The sequence below is a fragment of the Rasamsonia emersonii genome (genome assembly GCF_000968595.1).
Source record: "Rasamsonia emersonii CBS 393.64 chromosome Unknown ctg1118621760574, whole genome shotgun sequence".
Lineage (NCBI taxonomy): Eukaryota > Fungi > Ascomycota > Eurotiomycetes > Eurotiales > Trichocomaceae > Rasamsonia > Rasamsonia emersonii.
Window position 1 is genome coordinate 1 of NW_013562896.1, and position 24279 is coordinate 24279.

The 24279-nt window shown below is 52.9% G+C and overlaps 7 protein-coding genes across 7 annotated transcripts; 4 read left to right on the plus strand and 3 right to left on the minus strand.

The window, feature by feature from the left end:
• Nucleotides 1-34: 34 nt before the first annotated feature.
• Nucleotides 35-1206, plus strand: T310_7660 (Cullin binding protein CanA; the record flags this gene model as incomplete). Its single annotated transcript, XM_013469541.1, has 2 exons — nt 35-739; nt 790-1206. The coding sequence occupies 2 exons, from the start codon at nt 35-37 to the stop codon at nt 1204-1206; spliced, it is 1122 nt and encodes a 373-aa protein (XP_013324995.1).
• A 5299-nt stretch (nt 1207-6505) lies between these two features.
• Nucleotides 6506-8974, plus strand: T310_7661 (pH-response regulator protein palH/RIM21; the record flags this gene model as incomplete). Its single annotated transcript, XM_013469542.1, has 3 exons — nt 6506-6617; nt 6725-8559; nt 8714-8974. The coding sequence occupies 3 exons, from the start codon at nt 6506-6508 to the stop codon at nt 8972-8974; spliced, it is 2208 nt and encodes a 735-aa protein (XP_013324996.1).
• A 773-nt stretch (nt 8975-9747) lies between these two features.
• T310_7662 (uncharacterized protein) lies at nt 9748-12118 on the plus strand (the record flags this gene model as incomplete). Its single annotated transcript, XM_013469543.1, has 3 exons — nt 9748-9870; nt 9948-10297; nt 10381-12118. 3 exons carry the CDS (start codon nt 9748-9750, stop codon nt 12116-12118), a joined length of 2211 nt encoding a protein of 736 aa, XP_013324997.1.
• Nucleotides 12119-12737: 619 nt separating this feature from the next.
• T310_7663 (Aspergillopepsin I) lies at nt 12738-14098 on the minus strand (the record flags this gene model as incomplete). The annotated part of the gene is made up of 4 exons (XM_013469544.1): nt 12738-13087; nt 13143-13391; nt 13446-13720; nt 13785-14098. The coding sequence occupies 4 exons, from the start codon at nt 14096-14098 to the stop codon at nt 12738-12740; spliced, it is 1188 nt and encodes a 395-aa protein (XP_013324998.1).
• Nucleotides 14099-15849: 1751 nt separating this feature from the next.
• On the minus strand, nt 15850-18024 carry T310_7664 (C6 transcription factor; the record flags this gene model as incomplete). Its single annotated transcript, XM_013469545.1, has 5 exons — nt 15850-16629; nt 16733-16971; nt 17028-17075; nt 17139-17691; nt 17824-18024. 5 exons carry the CDS (start codon nt 18022-18024, stop codon nt 15850-15852), a joined length of 1821 nt encoding a protein of 606 aa, XP_013324999.1.
• A 1981-nt stretch (nt 18025-20005) lies between these two features.
• On the minus strand, nt 20006-21975 carry T310_7665 (UV radiation resistance protein (UVRAG); the record flags this gene model as incomplete). The annotated part of the gene is made up of 2 exons (XM_013469546.1): nt 20006-21835; nt 21901-21975. The coding sequence occupies 2 exons, from the start codon at nt 21973-21975 to the stop codon at nt 20006-20008; spliced, it is 1905 nt and encodes a 634-aa protein (XP_013325000.1).
• Nucleotides 21976-22356: 381 nt separating this feature from the next.
• On the plus strand, nt 22357-23491 carry T310_7666 (uncharacterized protein; the record flags this gene model as incomplete). The annotated part of the gene is made up of 2 exons (XM_013469547.1): nt 22357-22635; nt 22697-23491. 2 exons carry the CDS (start codon nt 22357-22359, stop codon nt 23489-23491), a joined length of 1074 nt encoding a protein of 357 aa, XP_013325001.1.
• Nucleotides 23492-24279: the final 788 nt, after the last annotated feature.

Consider the following 24279-nt stretch of genomic DNA (forward strand, 5'->3'; position numbering starts at 1 on the left):
GCTCTGGCCATTCTGGGCCGAGGTGTGCCTTCGCATGGGTGCCGAGTGCCCTCTGCAACCGGATCTTTTCATCTCCAACTTCGAGTCGAAATCCGACAAAGTCCGGCTTGCTGCAGCCATCGCTCTCGGCAATGCTGCGGCCAGCAACCTGAAGACCTATATGCCTGTCATCCTGGAGGGCCTGGATAAATCCAGTTCCTCGAATTATCTGCTCCTCCATTCGGTCAAAGAAATCCTTCAGCATCCTGAGATCGTGCGAAAAGACATCGCACCGTTCGCGATCAAGCTCTGGCAGATTCTTCTCTCAGCGTCGGACGACGAAGACAACCGGGTCGTGGGAGCGGAATGCATTGGGCGACTGGCCCTGATCGATCCTGCGTCCTATGTGCCGCATCTCCAGGAGTATCTCTCCAATGAAAACCCGACGGTCCGTGGAACGGTCATCTCTGCCTTCCGATACACGCTGTCGGACTCGAGCAGTGCCTACAATGACGTGTTGCGACCTCTGATCATTCCCATGCTGGTGAGCATGCTGAGCGATCGGGATCTGGGGAACCACCGTCTGGCATTGACGACGTTGAATTCCGCGATCCACAACAAGATGGACATTATTCAGCCGCATCTGAGCGAGTTGCTGCCGGCCGTCATTGGCGATACGCATGTTAAACCCGAACTCATCCGTGAGGTTCAGATGGGGCCGTTCAAGCACAAGGTCGACGACGGCCTGGAACTTCGCAAGGTGAGCCTTTGGATCATTTTTTTTTGTTCGTCTACTGACTATATCATCAGAGCGCGTATGAAACCCTGTATGCCTCTTTGGATTCGGCGTTCACGCGGATCAACGTTACCGAGTTCTTTGACCGGATCTTGGCCGGGATCGAGGACGAGCAGGATATCCGGACGCTGTGTAACCTGATGACAGCAAAACTGATTACGCTTGCACCCGAAGAGACGCAGCGACAGCTCGATGCCTTGTCGGAGAAGTACCGGGTTGTTCTGTCGTTCAAGCCCAAGGAGAACGCCGTCAAGCAGGAGATTGAAAAGGCGCAGGAGGCGTCCCTGGGGATCTTGAAGATCAGCCGGGAACTCGAGAAGGCATTCCCCGGGGCGGAGTCGAGCGGTGAGCATCTCAAGTGGAAGTCGTACATGGACTGGATCCGGAAGACCTTTGGACCACAGCTCCGGAATATCGATGTGGAGTCGTAGGTTGGTCGATACTTTGACGCAGGTGAACTTTTTCTATAAAAAAAAAACTAGGGGAAATGTCTCTCCCGAATGGACGACCCATGACGATAGATATCTTGACCTGATGATTGATGATTGTTTTTCTTCCTTTTCTTCTGCTTTTTTTGCTCAAAAAAGGCGAAAAGCCCGCAGACAATTACAGCAAGAAAAAAAAATCAGGAAAACAATACGTCATGAACGTCTCCAGCTGATTGTGCTCTTTCTAGTAATAGTACTGTATATGGGTGTTAATTATTGGAAGTATATACTATGCGGATGGCCCACCCCAGCCCTACCACAGGAGGTAATCCGGAGCATGTGTGTGATGGCGGCGGCACGGTGCATATGCTGTTGCTCGTGCAGGCATGCTGCAGCAGGACCAGACTAGGTAGGCAATTGGGAGTTTTTGTCCCTAGGCAGTTGTTTGTTTGGAATCGCCCTGCTTGTGAATTGGCCTGGTAGCTACATAACTGGGAAGCCAGGTCCTCCTGCCAGTTTACTATTTTTTTTACCTCTGTTATTTGTTGGCATCGAAGCATGTGGTTGGCATTCTTACGCGGGGAAGGGGGACCTTACTCTAACCCAACAAAATCATCTGATACATCTTCAGGTAGAAGTTGCTTGAGTCCAGTAGTAAGTGCTGAATGAGATGACTTCAACCAGCTTGGTCTGTAATTTGCCTGGCGACACGCGCTTAGAAAGCCAGAAGAGGGCTATGCAGGAGGCTCCGCGGTGTTTGGCCTCTCTAGACTGTGTCGATCTGTACCTATTCAGGTAGGTAAAAATGGTTCTTTCTTTATCTAGGAATAACAATAAGTTATCTGCTTGGTAGGCAGCGCAATTCTACATGGACTGGTTCTAGGACGGACACATGATCTTCGCAAGATATAAATACGACCCTGAATATTCGTACGAGAACTAGTTGATGTTAAGAGCGCCCGGTCCTCGAGAATGGAGCCTAGACTTGCACCGGGATGGACCCTCCTCGCTCCCCGGAAGAAGACATATTATCGTTTCAAGAACCGACACCGAGGCGATTACCCGCCCATCTGCCTACATTCCCCTCAAGATGTATGGGATGCATGGTACTGTCTTGCAAGAATTCCCCGGGGGAAGAGCAACAACAACAACAGACAGCCCGCCACAGCTGTTCGCGCAGACTGGGGTGCGAGGAATGGGACAAACAACAACAACCCGTCGAGACTCGAATCTTTACCAGCAGAAATCCTGGCACTGGTCCTTGAGGCAGCAATCCTCAGTCGGACAGATATCATTAATCTTGGTCTCTCATCTCCCGTCCTTTGGAGACATGTTTTGGCACATACACAACGTGACTGCACACACGACGCGGGCTCACTGATCGGGGCAGAGATCGCATGCCTGAGTGACTGGACAGACAATTTTTCGCCTTCGTTCAAGCGTGACAATTACCAGTTGGTCGAGAAAGTTATTCGCCGGTGTTATACAAGTTCGAGTAATGGGTGGTCCCTTGTAACCGTGGAATTCAACACCCAACGCTTGAATGAGGGCGTCTACCGGGCGGGGTTAACGGCGTCGGAGGCATGGGTGCAGGTTTTCAACGAGACCTGCAACCAAAATACTACTACGATTCGATCGCGAGCTTGGAGCGCGAGCACTTTGGCGGCCGAATTAAAGGAGGCATGCTCGATCGCCCCGTTATTTGGTCCGGCAGCAGATCCAGATCCACGCTGCTGGCTGCTGCGGAACTTGACGACACAGGAATCCGCTGTCGCCGGAGGTGTCAGTGGCTTCAGAACCAGAACCAGGCACAGTCTCGGTTGTTTCGATGCGATGCATATGTCGATCATCCCCATGCAGATGATCTAACTATCGAAGAAGTACTTCTTTGGCGCATCCAGTGTTCCAACGCCTCGACAGATTACTACGGAGAAGAATATGCCGTCACGACCCGATGGCGGGAAGTTGGGCAGGGCATTGTTTTGACATCGTTTTACTCGAGGAGCATGACGATGAAGTGCGCAATTCACATGCGACCTGGGTTGACAGGACAGGTGAGGTGTGCGATGAGATGGCAAAGGTCAAAAGGATTGTTTGACAATATAGTACTAGAGTAGAGGAAGTGCGACAGCCATGGTACGCTCTGCGAAAGGAAATAAGAAGTCGAGTCAACGAATAAAGACTAGGTAGGAAAATATTGTTTATATCTTCGAATTGAAGGATTAAAGCCTTTATAAATAAATTTAGAAAAAAATAATATAAAAAATAATAAATGATAACTTAAAAAATATGATAATTTCTAATCATTTTATAGAATTTAACTTGTTTATTATTTATAATCTTTAGGGCATCTTTTAAAGCATTTGAAATGGAAATAAAAATAAAATATTTATTAACCTTTTTTGCCCCAAATCTAATACGTTAATAATGTGATATCAATCTGAGCTATTTACATATGCACTCTAGAATGCTTTTTGCCTAGTGGCTGGCCTACTCCGGGAGTCCGGAGTAGGCAAAGACTTTACAACCGTGTTAGTAGTACTCCGGAGTCGTAATTTAGTAAATTACAATTTAGTAGTAACTCTCTCCAGGCACTGCATGATCCATTCGATTCGTGTGCTCCTGATCCCTGGCCATTCTCTGCCGGTGATTGGGAGACGGCTGTGATGGCAGCCCGAACCGGCCTGTGACGAGCAGCAAGCGCCCAAGCCCCCGGCCCCAGCGCCATCAACCATCGCTCAATCATCGATCGCGGCCTGCATGTCCTAAGAAATGATAATGCAATGTGCGATGCAAGCACGCTGTGGAACGAACGAGCGAACTAAACAGCTTCTTCCTGAGCTTCCTGCCTGGGCGGGGAAACGACTGGTTCGCTCGGTCTGTATTGCCGTTGATCCCCTCCCTCCTCACGATGCAGTTTCTTGCTTTTTCTTTGTCTTCTTTTTTTTGTGGTAGTTTTGGATAATTGTCCTTTTTTTCGACACCTTGGCTGCTTAACTAACTGGCTTTACAGCGATCTACTCTAATGGCGGACGTCGATCGCTGCGGCCTCCAGGATGAGTCGCCAGCCACGGTTGGACACTTCTGACGTACCTCACCAGAGGTACTCATACCTCGAAACGCCCATTGAAATGACAATTCCAGGCTCTCGCAGTCAGGATCCGGGTTCGCAGTTACCAGCGGTTGCCGATACCAACACCAATGCAATCAATCCTCCCCCAGCAGCGGAGACGCCGCAACAGGCCTCCAATTTAGCCAGCGAGAAGAGGGAGCTGGAGGAGGCTCGCCAGCTGCGTCTGCAGCAGGAGCAAGCCATTTCGCCCAGCCCTCATGGCTCCTCTGTGCATCCAGCGCTCTTTGCTCCCTATGCGGACGAACCTGAGGGACAAAGCGAACGGCCAGCTGCCCAGACATCACCATCACCACAACCGCCATACCGATCCCCTCCACATTCCCCCGGTCCTCTCCCGATCAAAGAGCATCCACGGCCGCCGCCGGTCCATCCGGTGCCGATTGTGCCAGATACCAATCCGCTGCAGACGCCTCGTTCGCCGCCCGCCGCAAGGGGCACGTTTCCCACGATTGTTCGACACGAGGCAACGGTGTTGGACGAGGCCCATCCGGACCATCTCCCAGGCCAGATCTCTCATCCGGAACAGCAGATAAAGGGCGGCACCTGGAGCACCCGCTTCGGCGAGTTCTCGGATATTGGCACGTGTTGCCTGGGAATCTGGTGTCCTTGCATTCTCTACGGCAGGACGCAATACCGCCTGGCCCGGAAGTCGAGGCGGGAGGATCCAACAAACCTCCTGGGCTATGAAGCGTGCAATGGGTCGTGCACCGCGATGGCCCTGCTCTGTGGATGCCAATGCCTTCTCGCGGCGATCCAGCACACCCGGACGAGGAAAACGTATGAAATCGAAGGCGACATCTGTACGGACTGTGTCCAGGCGACATGCTGCATCTGCTGCACTCTCATCCAGGACGATCGCGAGATCCGAAAGCGCGAAGAGGCTCGCGCGTACTCTGCCCAGGTGAGCGGCACGGCTCTGAGGGCTCCGTATCTGCCCCCGGGGCCGATGCAATATCCGCCGCCCCCGAAATGAACCGTGATCTATCAGGATTTCTCGGAATGTTCAGTCTCCAGCAGTTTTTGGAAATGTGATTCTCGTGCAAATATGATACCCCTACAGCGCGAACTTGTATATACGGTGATGATATCGCTTGCTTCTTGTCCAGTCTTTCTGAATTGTACTCGAGCTGTTTTCATCCTGGTCTTTCCCTTGACTTATTTTCTTTCCATCTGCTTCTTGCCGCGAGATATTACAGATATTACAAGGCCAGAAAGTGGTCTTTGTCGAATTAGTCTCTCACCCCCGTTTTCCTTTGGTCTCCTTTTCCCGGTGCGGGTGGCGCCTTTTTTCCATGTCGTTTTTCTTCTCCTACCAGCTATTGTGTTGTTTGCTTCATTGTGAACTAGCTGTAGGAGCGAGCAGGTCGGTAAATTGGGCTGGCATCGATTTTTGGGTATGGCATGACATGTATATAGTTCATCTATGTACTCAAGATCTAGTACATGTAGCCAATGGTAAGTGGTAGCAGTACTGTCCAGACAGAGACAGGACAAAGATAACTGTATCCTCCATTCTCACTCCAAGAATTTTATTTAAGCGCGAATTGACGTTTCCACTGCATATCCATGGTAGGACGTGTCGAGAATGCGGCCGTACTCGTCTTGTCGGATTCCCAGCGATCGCCTTCTGGTCCCGCGTCAGACGATGCTCCGTGCTGCTCCACACGCTGATCCCGCTTTTCGTCCAGACTTCTCTCTCCCTCAACGGCCTGGCACCTTTTCAGCTTGCTCGCTGCTTCTTATGTTCAATATACGTATCTATCTATAACTCACTACCGCCCTCTCGATAATTACACGATATCCCCAAACGAATCGGTCAGCTCCTGGGCCCTTCTTCCGCGACTCGAACTGCTCTGAGAACGACGCGACCCCTAAGGGCCTCGGTTTTCACGTTTCCTGGTCCATCAATCGAGCGATCGCCCGTTTCCTCGATTCCTTCGTCACTTTGCGACAGTCTGGCGCCAGGCGTACAATCTCTCATTCCTGCGTTCCAAGACCTCCCCTAGCCCGTCCGATCGGACCGACCATGTCAGCGTCTGTGACCTGACTCCGCCCCGATTCCTACGACCCCCCCGCCAGACACCAATTGCGCGAATCTCGATCCAGATGCAAGCTGGCTAGTGCGAGGACAGGTCTCCTCGCTCTAGATCGCTCTCGCTCTCTGGAATCATGGGCGAGGGTGCTCGACTCGTTCGCCGCCAGATATGGGCCCGGCCCACGTCGACTCACACCACCTCGACGGTTGATCCGACGTGCACGCCGTTCTTGCTCCCCAGTAATGGTAGGCGCTCTATCCATCTAGCAGTCAATTCCCTCTCTCTGCCTGCAATTGATTCATCGAGTTCACTGGCTGCGGCTCTCGCTGAAGCGGTGGAAAACGTCCGGCAGGTGTCCTCAACCTCAACCGCACCTACTCCATCACCTTGACTGAAAATGTCGTCTACCAACCTGTGTGCACCGGCGCAGCGACCCCCAGTCCAGGTAACCCGTCCGCCGTCATCGACTCGAAAGATCCCTTCTACTCCTCGACCTCTCCGCAACTCTACGCCATCGGCTGCATGACCGTGGTCAGCTACGTCCTGGTCATTATCCTCCTCATCACCCCGCGAACCTTTTACATCGGCGGTCCTGGAGGCGGCGGCACCTTCTTGGGTCGCCATGGCGGCTCCTACGGTGGAAGCCCGTCCGTGGTCGGCGTGGGTGGCCGGCCATGGCTGCAGAAAGTGGCGGCCTTGTCGGTCGCCGTGTCGCTGACCATCGCGACGGTGGACTCGTTCAGGGTTGCCGAGGAGCAGTACAATTACGGGTATATGGATGCCACGGCGCTGACCAACGACGTCATCAATGGTACCGAGATCCGCGTCGTCCGGGTCATTTCCAGCACTTTCCTCTGGCTTGCCCAGGTCCAGACGCTCATACGACTGTTTCCCCGGCATAAGGAGAAGGTGATGATCAAGTGGGCTGGCTTTGCGCTGATCGTACTCGACACCATCTTTGCCATTTTGGACAACTTCGTCGCGCATGGATCTAGCACCCGTCCGCGCCTTTTCGACGACGCCATCCCGGCCCTGTCCTACCTGTTTGAACTGGCTCTTAACCTGCTCTACGCCGCATGGGTTATCTTCTACTCCTTGTCCAAGCACCGATTTGCATTCTTCCATCCGAAGATGCGGAATATATGCCTGGTGGCTCTCCTCTCTCTGGTTGCGGTGTTCATCCCCGTGGTTTTCTTCATCATGGACATTTCACAACCGGACGTCGCTGGCTGGGGTGAGTATATCCGATGGGTGGGCTCTGCCGCAGCCAGTGTCGTTGTCTGGGAATGGGTGGAAAGAATCGAGGCATTGGAACGAGACGAGAGGAAGGACGGTATCCTGGGTCGCGAAATTTTTGACGGCGATGAGATGCTCGAAGTTACCCCCTCCGAAGAGATCGACTGGCCTCGTCAACCGGGAGGGGGAGATCATGGCAATGAAAGCGGACAGGGAACGGCTACCTCGACTGCCTGGGGAGGAGTTAGGGGCCTGAGCCATCGGCCCTTGCGACGGACCCGTGTTGGCTTCCAACGCAGCAATCGTGCTCGACGAGATGGTCCAGGTTCGATGAACTATGACAATGTCGGCTCGACCGAACCTCATCGGACGGGACCCGTCCAACCGACGCCGCCGCCCGCAGCTGTCACGCCCGTCAGTCGAGCTGACACGACGAGTGCAGCCAGCACGGTGTACTATGTCCGCTATCATCCGGTCACCAGTCCAACGCCTCCGGCGCAGCCAGCCGCGGCGCCCCAGGAAGATTACTACCAGCCCAAGGAAGTTGCTACAACGGCCGAGGACCGGCCTTCGAGCAATTCCAGCCACAGTCTCGAGATGGGCCGAAGTGAAGGTCCTTGGTCGACTATGCCCCGGGTCCAGGATGCTCGGTGGTTCTCGATTGCCAACCTATTCAGGAGACGACGCACTTCTCCACCACAGGAGGTTGCTACCGCCCAGGAGCAAGAACAGTCCGAGGCAGCAGAGACAGACGGCCTCGAGGAGAAATATACTGGGTCTTGGAACCTCCGATCCCGGATGAACCATATACTGTCTTTTCACCGCTCGAAGGGCGCGCAGGAGTCAGATGGTCGCGGAGCCGCCAGGCCGTTACCCGTCACGGTCATCCCGCCACGAGGACGGTCTCAGCAGACGTGGTCACCTCAGCATTCTGATGATTCCCACTTTTACGTAGGAGACTCCAGCCATCGAACCTCGTCGAGCCAACGTACCTTGCCTGCGAGAGTGATCACAACACAACCGCGACGTGCCGCGCCTTGGCCATCGTCTGCGGCGGGGGGTGGTGAAGACCCCAGTCAGCGACTCCGCTACGACCCTGATGCAGCCGCTCTTGTTGGGGCTGGGCCAGATTTGGTCCTACCGGTGGAAGAGTCAGAGGGGGCCACGCGGAATGCTTCTGTCCGAGGCACTTCGTCTGGTAACGAAACCCTCGTGGTGTCTGACGATGAGCAAGCTCATCTGGCTGGTAGCCGTGACAATGTTGTGGGAGCAGCTGATCAGCCTTCGCACACCACAGGCCCTGAGATCCAACAGACGTCGACGAACGGTCAACCCGGATCGGACGTTGGCGATCGAGGATCGATGACGAATCCCTCGAGGACTCCTTCATCTGTACAGAGCTCGACACCGCGACCGTCGATGCCAGAGCATAGTTCTGTGGCACCTGCTGGTCCTGGCAACAGCGTTCTGGAAGCGGGATCAGACCCTGCAGGCCATGGTCGGAGACCCTAGAATTATTTACAGGTCATCTTTTTGTCGCGTCTGATCTGTCTATACATATTGTTGAATTTGTTTAATTTTTTTTTATTCGAGGAGTTTGGCTAGGTATGGGAGTCTAGGCAATCGGGACTCTTAACTTTCGGAGTCTTCGGGTTATCTTATCTTTTCATCGCTGGACACTTGGATGTATTTTCGGGTTTGCAGGAGGACATTACAGTTGCTATTGAAAGAAAGCAGGACTCTGCCTGGAGATGATACCCTGAGGCTTTAAGCTGTCGTGGAGTCCAATGTAATCTGTTGAATCGGAATGGATCTAGCTTAGACATATACGTACTATATTTTTCTTTCAATAGAGGAGTCTTTAATTGTGCAGCCATGTTTTGCAGGGCCGCTGTTTGTGTTCCGAATAACTTGGTGCTGGGTGTGCAGTTATTTATTCCTTTATCCCTCGGGAAGCGATGCTCCGAAGCGTCTTGTGCAGCTCCATCCAACTTGCGTCAAGTTCCTGAACCCGCTTGATCCGAACGCGACCTCCCTCGTCGGCACCGCACACCCCGCAATCGACCTGGACAATTAATATTATATCTCGACAAGACCACGGTCAATGTTGCGGGGCCTTGTCCGCCTGTGCAGCCCGTCATGGCTGTCAACAGCAACATGTTCGAAGCCAGCGTCTCCGCTGAGCCGCATCATCACATGCGCGGGCAAGGCGCCTCCATCATGACGCTGCCGCTGAATCTGATCGCGCGCATTGTCTCCTATGTACAGTCTTATTGATAATTTATCGCGGAATTGAATTTGACTGAGTTGGCTCTGACACACAATGAAAAACCCTGCAGATCGAGGAACCGGCGGACCTTGCCCGCATGTGCCGGACATGCCGGGTGCTGAACTACATGAGCCTCCCCCAGCTGTACCGGAACCTTGTCCTCACGTCGTACGATCGGATTCGATACCGCGACGACCAGCCCGAGGGATGGGGCGGCGCCAGTCCCTTCTCCATGGGCCTCAACGCGCTGGTGACGAGGCCGCATGCGTCCCTGGTCCAGTCCATGACACTGCGCGGGGAGTGGAAGGAGCACGAGCTGGAGGAGTACGCCAGTGTTGGCCGGGTGCCCGATTCGTCCATGATGCTTAATATCGCACTGAGGGCGGCGATTGATCGGACGACCAATCTCGAGAGCTTCAGGTAAGACAGACAGTCTCAGCGAGGAATTGGTGGGGTGGGGATTGTTGGCTTGCTGACCATGACGGACCCTTCTTTTTTTGAAGCTGGGAGCTGAACACGAAGATGCTCGAAACCGTATATATCGGTCTGTCTCAGCTGCCAAAGCTCACGTCGCTGTCGGTGAGGTTCCCGTCGAGCCGTCATCCCCGGCCGACAATCGTCATTCCACCCATGCCCCATCTTCGCTCGCTCAAGGTGACCGACATCGACCCGCTCTGCTACCCGGATGACATATCCACGCTGCTGGCGCGGAGTCGCAATCTGCGGGAGTTGAAGATGCACTGGTCCCCGCGGATGCGCGAGGCGCAGGAGCCGAGCGTCATTCTGCACGACTACTTTCGCAAATGCGTCAAGGAGAGGCCCCTGAAGCTGAAGAGCATCTCGATACAGAATCTCTACGCCCGCAACACCGAAGACTGGTCCGAGGCCATCGACGAGAGTTCGATCGAGGAGGTGACTTTCCTCAACAGCCCGGGCTTCGAGGACGCGGCGTCATCGACCTTCCTGCACAACACCTGGACGAGCCGTCCGCCCAAGGGGGCGGTCAATTTCAAGTCGATACGCTATGACTCCTTGAACAAACAGCTCTGCGAATTCCTGTCCACGTTTACGGGCCTGGAGAGACTCTACATTGTCAATCCGATTCGTAGCCCCTACGATCAGCTCAACAGTCCCCGACCGTCGGCCGGGCCGTCGTCGACGACCGTTACGCCGCCACGGATTGAGAGTGCGACGAGCATCGCTCCTCCTACGACTACGACTACGGCATCTGCAATCGCCGCCGCCCGGGCCGTCTCCCCGGCCTCTCCGCACTCTCCGTCGAACAGCGTCGTCAGTCAGCACAGTCTCTTGCGAGATTCGTATTTCAGTACGATCGTGGGCAACCACGGCGCTACGCTGCGCCATCTTCTCCTGCCGTCGCGGTGGCCCCTGTCGGCGACCCAGATCGCCCGTCTGGTACATGCCTGTCCTAACCTGGAGCAGCTGGCCCTGGCGGCGGAGATCACGGCCTTGGAGGCGGCGCGACTTCTCCTTCCTTTCCTCCGCAAGCTGGTCGCCATCCGCTTTCTCATTCCTCAGACGACGACCACAGAAAAGCCTGCTTCTTCACAATCAACCAGTTTCCAGGTAAATGGCAACAACAACACCTTTTCGACTGCAACAATCGCCGACATCGTGGAACTGGACGACCGTATCCACACGGAGAAGATGAGCGCCGTCCTGGCCGATAAGGAGACATGCGGTAGACTGAAAGTCGTCGGCCTGGGCTGGAAGGGGTGGGAGCTGGGCGAGTTTTATACGATACCGGCGGAGACAGTGGCGGTCGATAGCGGGCGAGATCAAGGCCATGCTGTTGCAAACGGAAGCAACAGTAACAAGAGTCTTCCAACAGGAGAAACTCAACAAGGCCAAGGGCAAGGCCATGTCAAAGAGCCTACCACCACCACCACCTTCCCAACAAAATCATGTCTAGGAAAACGTCCCCGCGAACCTTCATCACCAGCACCAGCATCACCATCCCCATCAACACCCATTCCTACAGAGGCCCAGCAGAATACCAACAACAAGACCACCACCACCACCACCAACAACAATAACACTCGCACCACCCCACCAAATCCCACTCCCAATCCAAATCCCATCCGCCTCAACAACGAAGACGACATCACCGAAGTCCTCCCCTCAGGAGAGCGCGTAATCTGGCGCCGGCGCGTCCGGCGCGTAGGATGGGACGTGCTCCGGCACTGGGAGATATGGGCATTGGATTCGCAGGAGATATGACAAAACCTTAAAAAAAAATCTTAAGAAATAATCCCGGTTGGTGGCTTAATTTTTATTTTATTTTTATTTTGTTGGGTTGGGTTGGGTTTCTTTAGAGTTAGGGTAGATGGATAAGGTTCGCGGGGCTTAACTACTGTACCTAACTTGCAGGGATTATTTATTTTTTTCTGTATTTTATTTTATCTTATTTTGTTTTTTTGGCAAAAAGAAAGACAGAAAGAAAGTGGTTGTTGTTGAACAGTAAGTATCTTAAGTAAATAGATAAGTAAATAAAGGCTGAGTTGAGTTGAGTAGTCCTGTTCTTCTGTCTTGGTCTGCCTGCCTGTCTGTTGCCAATTTAGGTAATTATTTGGGAGGGTGATTAGGTATCTATTACTATCCTACAAGTCAATCTACGAAACCTGCTTCTGATGAATACTGTTTCCGATGAATAGATAATATCGCCAGCACATGCTGCCTTGAAAAGAGGGGAAATAGATTAATATATGTATGGACATTATGTACATACAGTACCATTATCCCCTAGATCGAAAATAATAATTACATCTTGAGCCTGTCGCAGCTTGAGAAAGAAACGGGACAAAAAAAAAAGATACGGGTATGGACAAAAGTCACTGCTTTACTGGCCCGCTTGCGCCTGAGGGGCGAATCCCAGCTTGGGTCCATCCGCGTTGAAGACGACGTACTGCTCCTTCAGGAAGACGTCGCCAAAGACGGAAAACGGCGCGTCCTGCTTGTCTTGGATGCCACCAAAGCACTCGGACTTGTTGGTTTGAATGGGCGCGTAGTTGATCACCTTGCCGGGCACGACGACCTTGGCGTCACCGATCAGGACTGTAAAGTCGGGCAGCTGGGTAGAGCAGTCGAAGACCATTCCGCCGACATTGTCGTCATTGTGCGCACCAGGGACTTGGCTGTAGTATGCATTGACGACGTCGGTGGGGAGCATCAGGAGACTGGAGCCGGTGTCTGGACAAGTTCAATCAGCACAATGATTCAATGTTGTGGAGAGAGATGAACTCACCAGCAATGCCATTGATCAGGGAGGAAGTCGCCGCTCCGTCGCCCACGGCGTAGCCGGTGGCGTTGAAGCTCCAGTAACCCTTCGAGCTGTCGACATTGGTGTAGGCGATAGAGCCCGTGTACTTGCTGCGGTCGATTTTACCAAAGTCATAGCTGCCAGGGCCATCGTGACTCAGAGCGACAGCGAACACGGGCTGGTCGAGCTGCGACTTGACGGTGTCGAAAAAGGTCTTTTGAGGCTGGGGCTTGACTAGACGGAGTCAGAGAAGTCAAAAGTGAAGTAGGAAATAATTTCATCACCTACCAGTGTTGACGTTGCTGAATCCAAGACCCAGAATACCGTCGGTGCCGTCCACCACGAAGTCGTAGCTGACCTTGGAGGCGGCTTCGACGACCTGCTGGTAGGTCGAGACGCCGCCGACGCTGACATAGTCGCGGTAGACGTCACCGCTGGCATAGCTGCCATCACCGTAGGTGATGCCCCAGGTGTAGCCGTTCAGCTTGGTGGCATTGCCGGATGGAGTGTAGACGCCATGGGCCCGGGTGTCGTGTGCGTTCATCTCGTTAGAGAACACCCACCTGGAGGAAAGTCAGCCTTTTTTTTTTTAAGAGAGAGAGAAGAAAATAAATTAGAGCAACTCACAGGTCCGCAGAACCAGTGTCAAAGTTGAGATGCAGGGTCGAGGTGCCCACCGTCACGGGGGCGATGTATTCCGCGTCGTTGCGAGTCGGGGTGGTGATAACGGAACCACTCTCGGCGGCCAGCTTGACGCTCTCCGGGACCGTAGCTCCATACTTCCTCATGGTTTTGGCATACAGGCCGGGGATGTTCTTGCTGGAGGCCGGACGGGCAATCTGGGTCACCGTGAAGCTTTTGCGAGGCTTGGTGGTCGGCGCAGCCGAGGCCACCGCAATGAAACCCGCCAGGGCGACAGTGATCTTGCTGAAAGAGACCATGGTCGGCTGGAATTAAGGAATAAAGAGCGAAACGAAGGAAAAGGGAGGGACTGGTAGAAAGAAACGAAGGACAGCGGTTGCCAGAAGGAGCGAGAACCTCTTGGATGCTTGGAGTGAATGAACGACAAGGTGCTCTAGAATCGAAAGGCTGGTGGACACGGAACAAAGACAACAGCGAGATGAAGGAGGATCAGCATATAAAACGGCCTTCGCGCGTCACCCCAGGACGGAGGAGCGCTGTCGACAGGTGATCGACAGCAAACACCTCCCGGCCCGCTGCAACGCTCGGCGGAGCAGCTGACTGGCAGCCGGCCGATAACGGGCGATACGGAGCAGGTGCCTGCCAGGAGATGCTGCATCCTCACAGGTCGCACCTGCCCTGTCCAGCGGAGCAGCGGAGACCCCATCTCCACCTTCCCTCTGGTCGTTTAACGTGATTGCCCGCTGACTCGGCAGCCATGGCAAGCTCAGGAACATGAGGCAGGTGCCAGGCTGGGCAGGAGCACACCCGTGCAGCCGTGCTGCCCAGCTGGTCTCCCATCTCCCTGTTGGACAGCCTGAAGATGAACCTTGGAACACTCGCTCCCCGGACGTGTAACCCGGGGGCCTTGGCAGGCAGTGGGTTGATTCGACACCGCCACGCCGATCGTCCTGGTGGAGAGAGCGCCGTGGCTCGCTGCTGCTGCTGGCTCGATCGATCGATCCAACCGCTTGACGTCAAGCATGCTGCAAGTGCGCACGAGCGAATCAGCGACCCACGGACGGGCTGCTCAGGGGCACGACCAGGCCCAGAGGCCCCAGAGTCCCAGACACATGAAATGAAACCTGAAACCTGAAACGGGCAGATCTTCAGACTTCCCGGTCCGACCGAAGAGCCAAGAGATTAATTAAGGACGGCTTGGTAATACCGTAATACGCCGTCTTGGCCACAGAGGGTTGTACGCATCGATATTGAATGCAACATGGCATGCCACATCAAGTGATTATGCTTAGAACGGCTGACACAAAGCTCTAGTTGCTGAGTTGCTCTCGTGGCGGTACCTGTATTTATGACTTTTAAAAGGGACGACTATCCCCGAACGAGAAGTAAACTAGAAGCTTTGGAATCCTTCCAACCCGAAGCTATACCCGCGTTGGAAACCTTAGGCATGAGTAAACTCCTTAAAGTTAACGCCACCTACGTGGTAGACTAGATATAGCTCAATAGAAGATTCAACAATTGCAGCAGGCGTGTTATAGAAGATAATCCAAACTGTGATACAAAGGGGAGGTGCATCGACCAAATCTAGGTAATTGATGGGTGTAACAGAGCAAGAATCCTACTGACTACTTGTCTAAGCATGTGACTACGACTGGGCTCCAAGTCCCTCCCTGGTCTTCTTCCTTTTTGCTTCAGCACACAAAATATTTGCTCCAAGATAGGAAGTAAACCCTGGATGGTGTCACATTGTCCTGTACATACCACAGAGTATATAAAGAGCATTGTACAATACAGTATGAAGGTAGAACCGATAGTTACATTGATTGATAGTATCGCACATCACACATCACACATCACACATACTCGCCTAACTGATATACATACAATACCACGACGTACTTTTCTGCTAATTGCATGGCGAAAACACAAATACAAGGAAGATCAAGAAAAAAAAGGGATTAAAAAAATATGAACAAAGAGAGAAGGAGAAAATTTAAAGCCATCCTTAATATGTGACCCGTCATGACAACCGCTGATTCCTGCTGGCAGATCACATGAACTGGGACGCGAGACCCTGATTGTTACTGTTCCCGCCTGCAGTGTCCCCGCCATCCACCCCGCCGCCTCCACCACCGTCCTTGTCGTACTGCTCATTGAGCAGGACTTCCAGCATGTCGAATTCGCCAACCATGGGTCCAGTCCCGCCAAGCCCCTGATCAACCCCGGCCGTGGAACTGTTGAAGAACTGATCCAGAGGCAGAGCGAACCAGTCCGGCAGTGCTGCCCCTCCTTCGCCAACAGACTGCGCCGCTGCCGCCGCATCATCCGGCTTCGGCGACGTAGAGTTATGGTCGTAGTAGTTATAATACATGGACGGTGGCGGCGGCATGAAAGAGACGTTGAGGTTGGACGAATTGATGGGTTGTGCGGGAATGCTGGCGAGGGGATCGTGGTAGTTTCCTACAGTGGTGCTGGGTTGACCACTGCCACTGTTGCCGCCGTCGATCGAATATCCTACATTGTTACTCGTGTTCTGGGACTGCTGCCACTGCGAGCCAGAACCGTCTCGACGGGCCTGCACGTTGTCGCGCGCGGGTCGTGGCGATGGAACTCTCGAGTCCGGCTGACCGTCCCCGTCGCCCACCCGGTCTGTCGGAGCAAAGCGTAGGAATCGGGTCCGGATGTTGGTGGTAAGCAGCTCAAGCAATCGCGAGATTGTATTGCCCAGATGCACGTCATCGACCACACACGTTCGCAAAGCTTCGATGGTCCGATCCTGGAGGTCCAGCGATACGCGCACATCATCCTCCGTTGCGCCCAACGTGAAGGTCTACATAAACGTCAGATAGAAAATTCCAGGGAGATTGGTGCGGATGGCGGACTACCTTCAAGATAAATATCATTCCGGATAGAATTCGGAAGTACGTCCGAACCGGACAGTGCTTGAGATGTTCTCCAGGGAGGAGACCGTCCAGCACAGTCTGCAGAATCTTGCGTGACGCATCTACAACTTCCTGGATATACGTTTCGTTGACCCGGTACAGCTCCATCAGCACTCGGAAGGAACTGGACCCGGATGAGGAACCGGGTCCGGATCGACTCGAAGGCTCGTTGTTCATCGTGGTCCAGCGGTCCACCACAGCCTGCAGGGCTAGGCAATTGACATAGAGACCTGCGCAACTTGTCAGTCCCAAGAGACAGCTTTTGAGTTGCGCAATGGACACTTACGTGTGTATTCATATTCAATCGTCAAAATATTCCGCATCTGAGGTGACACTGCAATAGAAATCGCTTAGCTGACTTATCCTACAAAGGAGAAAGCGTAAGAAGGCTACTCACAGTTAAGGCTGTCCAGATTCCGTCGGAAATCTTGTAGCCATGGAGTGAACTCGGCAATCCGTTCACGGTAGCGCCCGCTTTTGATGAGTTCTGAGGTTTGCTCCTTAGACGCGAATAAGAGCTGGTTGCTTTGGTACATGATCTTGGATATCGCAATCCAGCAATCTTGCATTCTGTCAATGGAGATGTCGCTGGCCGTTGCATCCCCCAGTGGCGTCGGCTCGATATCGTGACTCCATTGCGGAAGAGGGAGCATGGAAGGGATTCCCAGCCGACCACTGCTTTGGGTGACGTAGACGATAATCAGTCGACGCACTCGACGCTTGCGCACCTGCTCGGATGTAGACTCGTTGCTGCTTGCAGACGTATTCTTCTGGTCAAAGACTCCTAACTCGAAGGCCAGGGCCTGCGCGGTGCTCAATAGCATCCACGACATCCGGTCTGACCTCCATGTAGGTTCCAGCCATTTCTGGAAAGCGAGTCGACCTTCCGGGCCGCTGCTACTCTGGGCTTTGGCATCGTTCTCCCCGTCAGGGCGCGTCTGTGAAGGCAACTGTGCGTCCGTGTCCAAGAGTGTATTTTCGTCATCACCAGGGGGGAAATGCAAATTCCTTGGATGCCAGTCCGTTAAAATCAATAACGCCTCCACGGTGCCGAGTGACCGGAGATGTCCACTCGTGTTCACCTTCCCTGGCAGAGTATTGAGGTCCAGAGACCTAGGGTTGTTGCTTGGCCCTCCTGGATTGCTACCAAATTTATCCTGGCCCCAGAACAATCGTTCAATCATGCCACGAAGGTACGCCCAAAGTCGATCATGGATGTAGAAGGCTCGTGTGTTGGCCCCGTCTCCCTTGGGCTTCATGTGTCGAGACGCTGTCGTCAGCATCGTGACTGCCAGCACAGGCTCCTCTGTAAGCAACGCCCGGTGCCTCGAAGGCGGCGAAAAATCGGGAATGACAATCGGGCTTAATGGAGCAAGATGTTCGTAGTAGCTGAGAAAGAAGTGGTGAGCGCTCGAGTTGTCAAGCAGCACTTGCGTGGAGGATCAAACTTACTATGCGATGTATGCCATGGCTTCCTCGACGGTGAGCCATCCCGCCCGCACGAACCGCAGGCGCGACCACGCCTTGACCGCATCCAAATAGCCTGGATCATTGACATCGGATGAATTGATCCCCTGGCTGCGGAAATCCGAAATCTGAGGGTCAACAGATCCCGATCCGTTAACCTGGTAGTATCTGTCCGACGGCGTAGAGTGCGGTGGCTTTGAGAATGAATGGCGCCCGTGCCTGGGAGTGCTGGCCTGGGTGAGTGGCGAGATTGGGGAAGCAAACGAGGACGTCGATTGTCTTGCTGCAAGACGGTTTTCCAAGCTCTGGCGATTCAGGTCCTCAGTTCTCCCGGCAGCTTCCGAAAGGAGATGAAGGGCATCGTGACTGTTGCTGATCGTCGGTGATAACAGATCGGCAGCGGTCTTGTTCATCACATGCTGTCCATGCATCGAATACCCTCCGGGACCACGAAGATTCCTCGTATCTTGAAAGTGTAATGCATTATTGTTGGGTGAATATTGTTCTTTGGGGGCGGAACGAGGTATCTGGTTCGACGTTGATGAGCTCTCCGGCCATTGTGTCCGAGAAGTCCTGTCACCATCAAGCGGCATCGACGGAGGCAGGGGATAAGGCGATCCATGACTTCCGTTGCTCGGGGTCTCTGTATACGACGTGACCTCTCCCACCATCATCCGCTTGTCGCGGCGCAGGGTGCTGTCGACCTCCTGCTCGGCCTCGTCGGCCTTCCGCTTGCGCCTCGTAGCGGAGAATTCGCATCGTTTGCTTTCGCGGCGACATCGAACGCATGGCGGAGGTCGCGGATTATCGACACCTGCAGTGGTATCAGCTCTCTGTTCGGGGCCATCAAGGACAATATCGCCAGGTTATGGTCTGTGCATACTTCCCAGGTCGCACTTGACTTTGCGCTTGCGGCACGGATCACAGGCCTGGTATCCACGCCGGTGCTGCGGTGGAGGAGATGAAGACCGATGGCCCTGACGGGTGTCCGGGTAGACGGTTTTGTTCAGCGAGGCTCCATCTGCATGCAGGGAGGACTCGGTGGTGGATGCCATCATCGCCGTTTGATCGCCTTCTGTCGGCCCCGAGTGGGTGTGGTGAGGATGGATTGCCGATGCAAAGCGAGAACACTAGAAGCAGCGGGGTCTACGCCCGGGGGTGAGATGCAGACTCGGCCAGCATCAGCCAGAGGATCTCACTGTCACTGCCAACGAGCGTCGAGTTTGCAATCAGGTGGCCGAATGAATTAAAATGATGATGATTCTTCTGATTCTCTACTAGGCGATCAGAGAACTCAACAAACTTTCGGCTGCCGCGGTGCGCCAGCGTTTCCCCCAGCAAACGGTTAAATGCGGGGTAACCGAATCTGTTTAATTAAGATCCTTATACTCAGGGGCAGTCAGAGTCGCAGCTCATAGATCATAGCTCCAATCAAATTTCAAACGGGTTTGGCTTGGTGAACAGACGTTCAGAGCCATTCTATCTCTATCCAACGCCACCAAGCTGATAGTCGATACTGCTTGATTGGATCCCTTCTATTTACCAATCCAGTCAATAAGAACCCCGTGTCTGCGAGGCCTTAATATCTGCCTTGCGAGGCATCAAGGGAAAATAAAGAAAAATAAAAGACGAAAAAAAAAAGAAAAGAAAAGAAAAAGGGATACAGTTTCCACTAGCCGCCATGGTTAAGTAATCGCCCTTCCTTAGAACAGCATTACGGTCATGAGTATTAAAGTATCAGGGTAAAAAGAAAAGAAAAATCGTATAATACACGCTGATAAGACACCATAACTCCTGTCACGATGCTCCACCCACACTCGTCCGAGCAGGAGAAATCGTATTAGTGGATGATGCGACAAACGTGTGCATAGAATCTGTAGCCGGCTCTTTGCCTTTATCGGCATCGCTGTTGGCGGGTGCTTTCAAAAGCGTATTCGAAAATTTCCGCGGATTGACAAGCTCGCCGCTGGCGATACTGTCTTCGCTACCTTGCCTCGACAGCGTGGGCGTCTGACGGCCCATGAGCAGACCGCGAACACCACCTGCTTTCCTGGCTGGGAGCTCACTTGTCCCGGAAGTCAGGACATAAAGTAAATACTTCAGATTAGGCAACGTATGGCGAATATCGAGAGGTCGCAATCCTCGACGATTCATGAGAAACTCAATGTCCTTATTCAACAGAAAGACGCCGTATTCGAACCGATATTGGACATTCACTGGATATAGAGGAAAGGTCCTTTGCGGCAAAGCAACCGACACGGGATCGTGGATGATGGAATGCGAAAGATACGGTTTAACCGGATAGGGGATAGGAACAGACAGATAGAACGAGAGGAGGTAGACCAAGTGTGCCGTATATCCAAGGGCAGCAGCCACGACATCCCGATCAATGTCTTCAAAGGTGGAGTTGGGAAGAGCCAGTCCCGCAATGGTAAATGCGAGCGCCTTCCCCGGGATCGGCTCGATGGGATAGATCGCGAGAAGATCCTCGCAGATGCGGTGAATCTGTCCTTTAGATTCTTCGGTGTTCTTCTCTAGTAAACTGGCGCTCGAAGCCAACTTCATCTGGGCATCCGGAAGATGACTGCGAGCCTTATCCTGGCTCTCACGGCCATGGGCCATTGCATTCTTCCTCGCGTTGATGCTCGAAATCAGTTCTTCTTTGCGTTTGATAGTTGCCCGTAACTGCTTCTTCTCTGCTGCGATGGCGCGTCTGGTGAGGGAGATCTTCTCCTGCGCCTGGGAAGCCTGGCTGATGGTCTCCAAAGCTCCTTGATTCTTCTCGAGAATCGCGTTGATCTGTGCCTCCAATCTCTCCCTCGTCGCGAGGGCGTCCTGAATGCAGTCGTCCAGATTCGCCAGTCGCATGAGTGCATCATAAGAAGAAGTAGGCTGGACGTCACCCCGTGAAGAAATTCCCTCCGGTGCCTTCGCCGAAGACGCGGGTTGCACGGGTGGAAGGTCAGTTAAGTTGGTATAGATGCCATCAGCGAAATGGAAGAGAACAGAGTTAGGTGGAAGCGGCTGGTGGAAGTTCTCAAGCGTCTTGCCCACGAACTGCAGGGACCTGAGACTAAGTTGGAGTTCCACCAGGAGAATATATTCGCTCATATTCGCTGATTTCACCCATAATTTAAGTGTCATCTCATCCAATCGTGAAACATGGGGGCCGCAGGCGTTTAGATCAAAGAAACGGAAACTTGGGTTGGTTGTTTTCTCGACAACCTCGCTGATGTAGACCGGGCTGTCAATGCCATCGCAATGGATTGAAAACCACGTGTCTACCATTCGGCTGCTCGTGATGTCTTCCAGTTTGACCTGCCTGGAGTCGAGATTGCCCCCACTCCAGGGTAAAGTGCTCCTCCTGTGAATGCGTCGCGCATCGTGAGTGTTCTCATTGTCGCTGCTCGTCAGGTTCACTGGCGACTTCGATGGTGATAATTTCAGATCCGAATATGACCGCGAATGTTGCACAGGCCGACTGTCAGCTTGAGCCAGAATCTTGGCTGGCGACTTCAGAGTGTTGGGAATGTCATCGTCGTCAATAGTCCTTCCGCGGGCCCGATTTGGGGGCGTGATAGTCAGGTTGCGGACTGAGACGCCTTGCAGATGCCGCAACTTGCGATTCTAAAAGGGACCATCATTAGCTGTAATTGCCGAATGAGTTCGGCATGAATAAGACGTGACTGTACCAATAGAAACTGCCATGGTCGCTCGCGACGACTGCTTGCGACATCATAGCCGCTCGTATCATAGTCGGATGACATGACAGCTCAGCCGTCAAGCAACGCGTCTCCAGTCATTGTAAACTAGACAGCTTCTCAGAGCATCTCGGGGTCATTTAGATGCGCCATTAATGTGTTTGTGAAAGACAGCTTGTTCGTGCCACGGTCGCATGTCCTAGTCGACCGACTGAGGGTGACGCGGAGACGGGGAGTGTCCTGATTGGGACAAGATCGAGCATCTCTCAAAAATTGATCCGAGCTCAGTCCGCATCCGCAGGTCAAGCCTCACTCAACCATCCATTCCATCCACCATCACACGCTGTTCTGCTGAAAAGCCATAGCCACATCCAATTGCAATGCGATAATTGAGAGAAGAACCTTTCTTCTGAGAGTTCACTGCAGCCCACGAGACCCCTGGCCGCCATGGCCTCTTCCCAGCCGGCTCAGAACCGAATCACAAAGGTTCTGGATCCGACCAAGATCGGGACCTGGAACATTGTTCGCCGTCCACCTATCCCAAATCACACTGTCATCCAGGGAAAACCTCGAGAGCAGAATTCAAATGCTTTCAAAGAATTCCAGAAACAGGAGGGAGCCCGGCTACGGAAAGCCTTGAACCGTATCACACATGGCAAGAACATTTTTGTCTACAACAACATTCGCACGAACCAGGTGGTGTACTCGCTGACCCGGTATCTCGAGGTACGTTTTCTATCTGGCCGGACTATGGGAGGAAAGGTGAAGCCATGTAGAATTGAGATAGGCTAATTCGACTATACGGATTCGATCAGAAAACAATGTACTCTCACAAATGGTGTTCCATGGCAAGAAAACTGTTCCTGCGACTCTTCGAAAAGATATGTGGGTTCCCTACTACTCTGTACATTTCAACGATGCGAAGGTCGGTCTGCGTGCCTACCATCTCCTGCGTGAATTTTCGATGCAGCGGCAGCTCTCTCCGCCGAGGGAGATGATCACAATTACGGAAGAGTTTCTGGAACGAAAGAGGCCGAAGGACCCGATAGAGGCCGAAAAGTTTGATAAGGAGTTCAGGCCCAAGCTCGGGTGGATGATGGACAAGAAGCAACGGGCCCGTGTTCTAATGGACCAAAAGGCCACCAGTGTCGCAGACATTGCGGCAGTTCTTCGCATTCAGGAGGAGGAGATCAAGAACGGATTTGCGGATGGCAAGAGAGGCTATCTGACCCGAACTGCGCGAAAACGCCGACGAGCAGCCTTGCGAAAGGAAGACGAGGTGTCAGCGCGGGCTGCGGAGCGGGTGGCCAAATTCGAGGAAATGATCAGCAACGACCAGGTGGAATACAAGATAGAGGATCCCCAAGGCAATGACGAGTACGACTTGGAGGGCGACGAGGTCAAGATCCTCTGGTCCGATCTGTACGATGCGAACTATGCCGAGTCGTGGCCCGAGCGGGTCAAGCACGGCGAGTTGGACCTGACTCGCGACCATGTGATGCCGGGACAGAAGCCTCTGGGAGTCGAAATATTGGCGCATGAAGAGTTTAAGGAGAAAAAGCCTTCCTCCTCGTCGTCTTAAGGGAGAGAGCGACAACCGGAGAAACGAATCTTGGATGTATTCACCCTAACAGGAAACCCTTGCTTGTGGACACATTAGATGTATTTCTCTGTCGTTTTTGCAGACAGACACATCTTGTAGTGTCCTGTTTTCCTTCCTCTCCCTTCTTCCTCCTTTTCTTTTATGCTTTCTATGCTGTATTTTCATCCACCTTTGTATACTATACATGTGCTACTGCCAATTAGAAAATAACAGTTACGAACATGGAGCGAGAGAAGAAAAAAATTCGTAAAAATATCGTTCGGAGATTAGCCTATTTTCCTTTTTTTTTCTTTACTTTATTTGCACAGCATAACATAGCGTAGCATAGCATAGCATAGTATTGCATTGCATTGCCATCCTCCATAATGTAGTTAGTAGTAATGGTAGCAGCAGCAGTGTAAATGAGTCAACCTAGCGTACATACATGCAAAGCGTATCGTCCAGTGACAAAAACACACAAATGGAAGGGGGGAAACAAAATGCACAGGAGAGAGAAAGAAAATGGGTGAAAAAGGAAGAAAAAGGGAGAAAAAATAAAAAACCCCACAAGAGTCAGTCCATGTCCCATGCCCTTGTCTGCCCAAGATGATGATGAGAGAACAAGGAGACATTCTGACCTGCTGGACAAGAGAGACACATCATCCATACCGTCCCATTTGATCGATCGCATCATCTCATATGCTTGATGATATGAATCAAGAAATAGCAGAATGCTCTCCATCGGCGAAGGGGGGAATAAAGGGGGAATAAAAAGAAGAAGAAGAAGA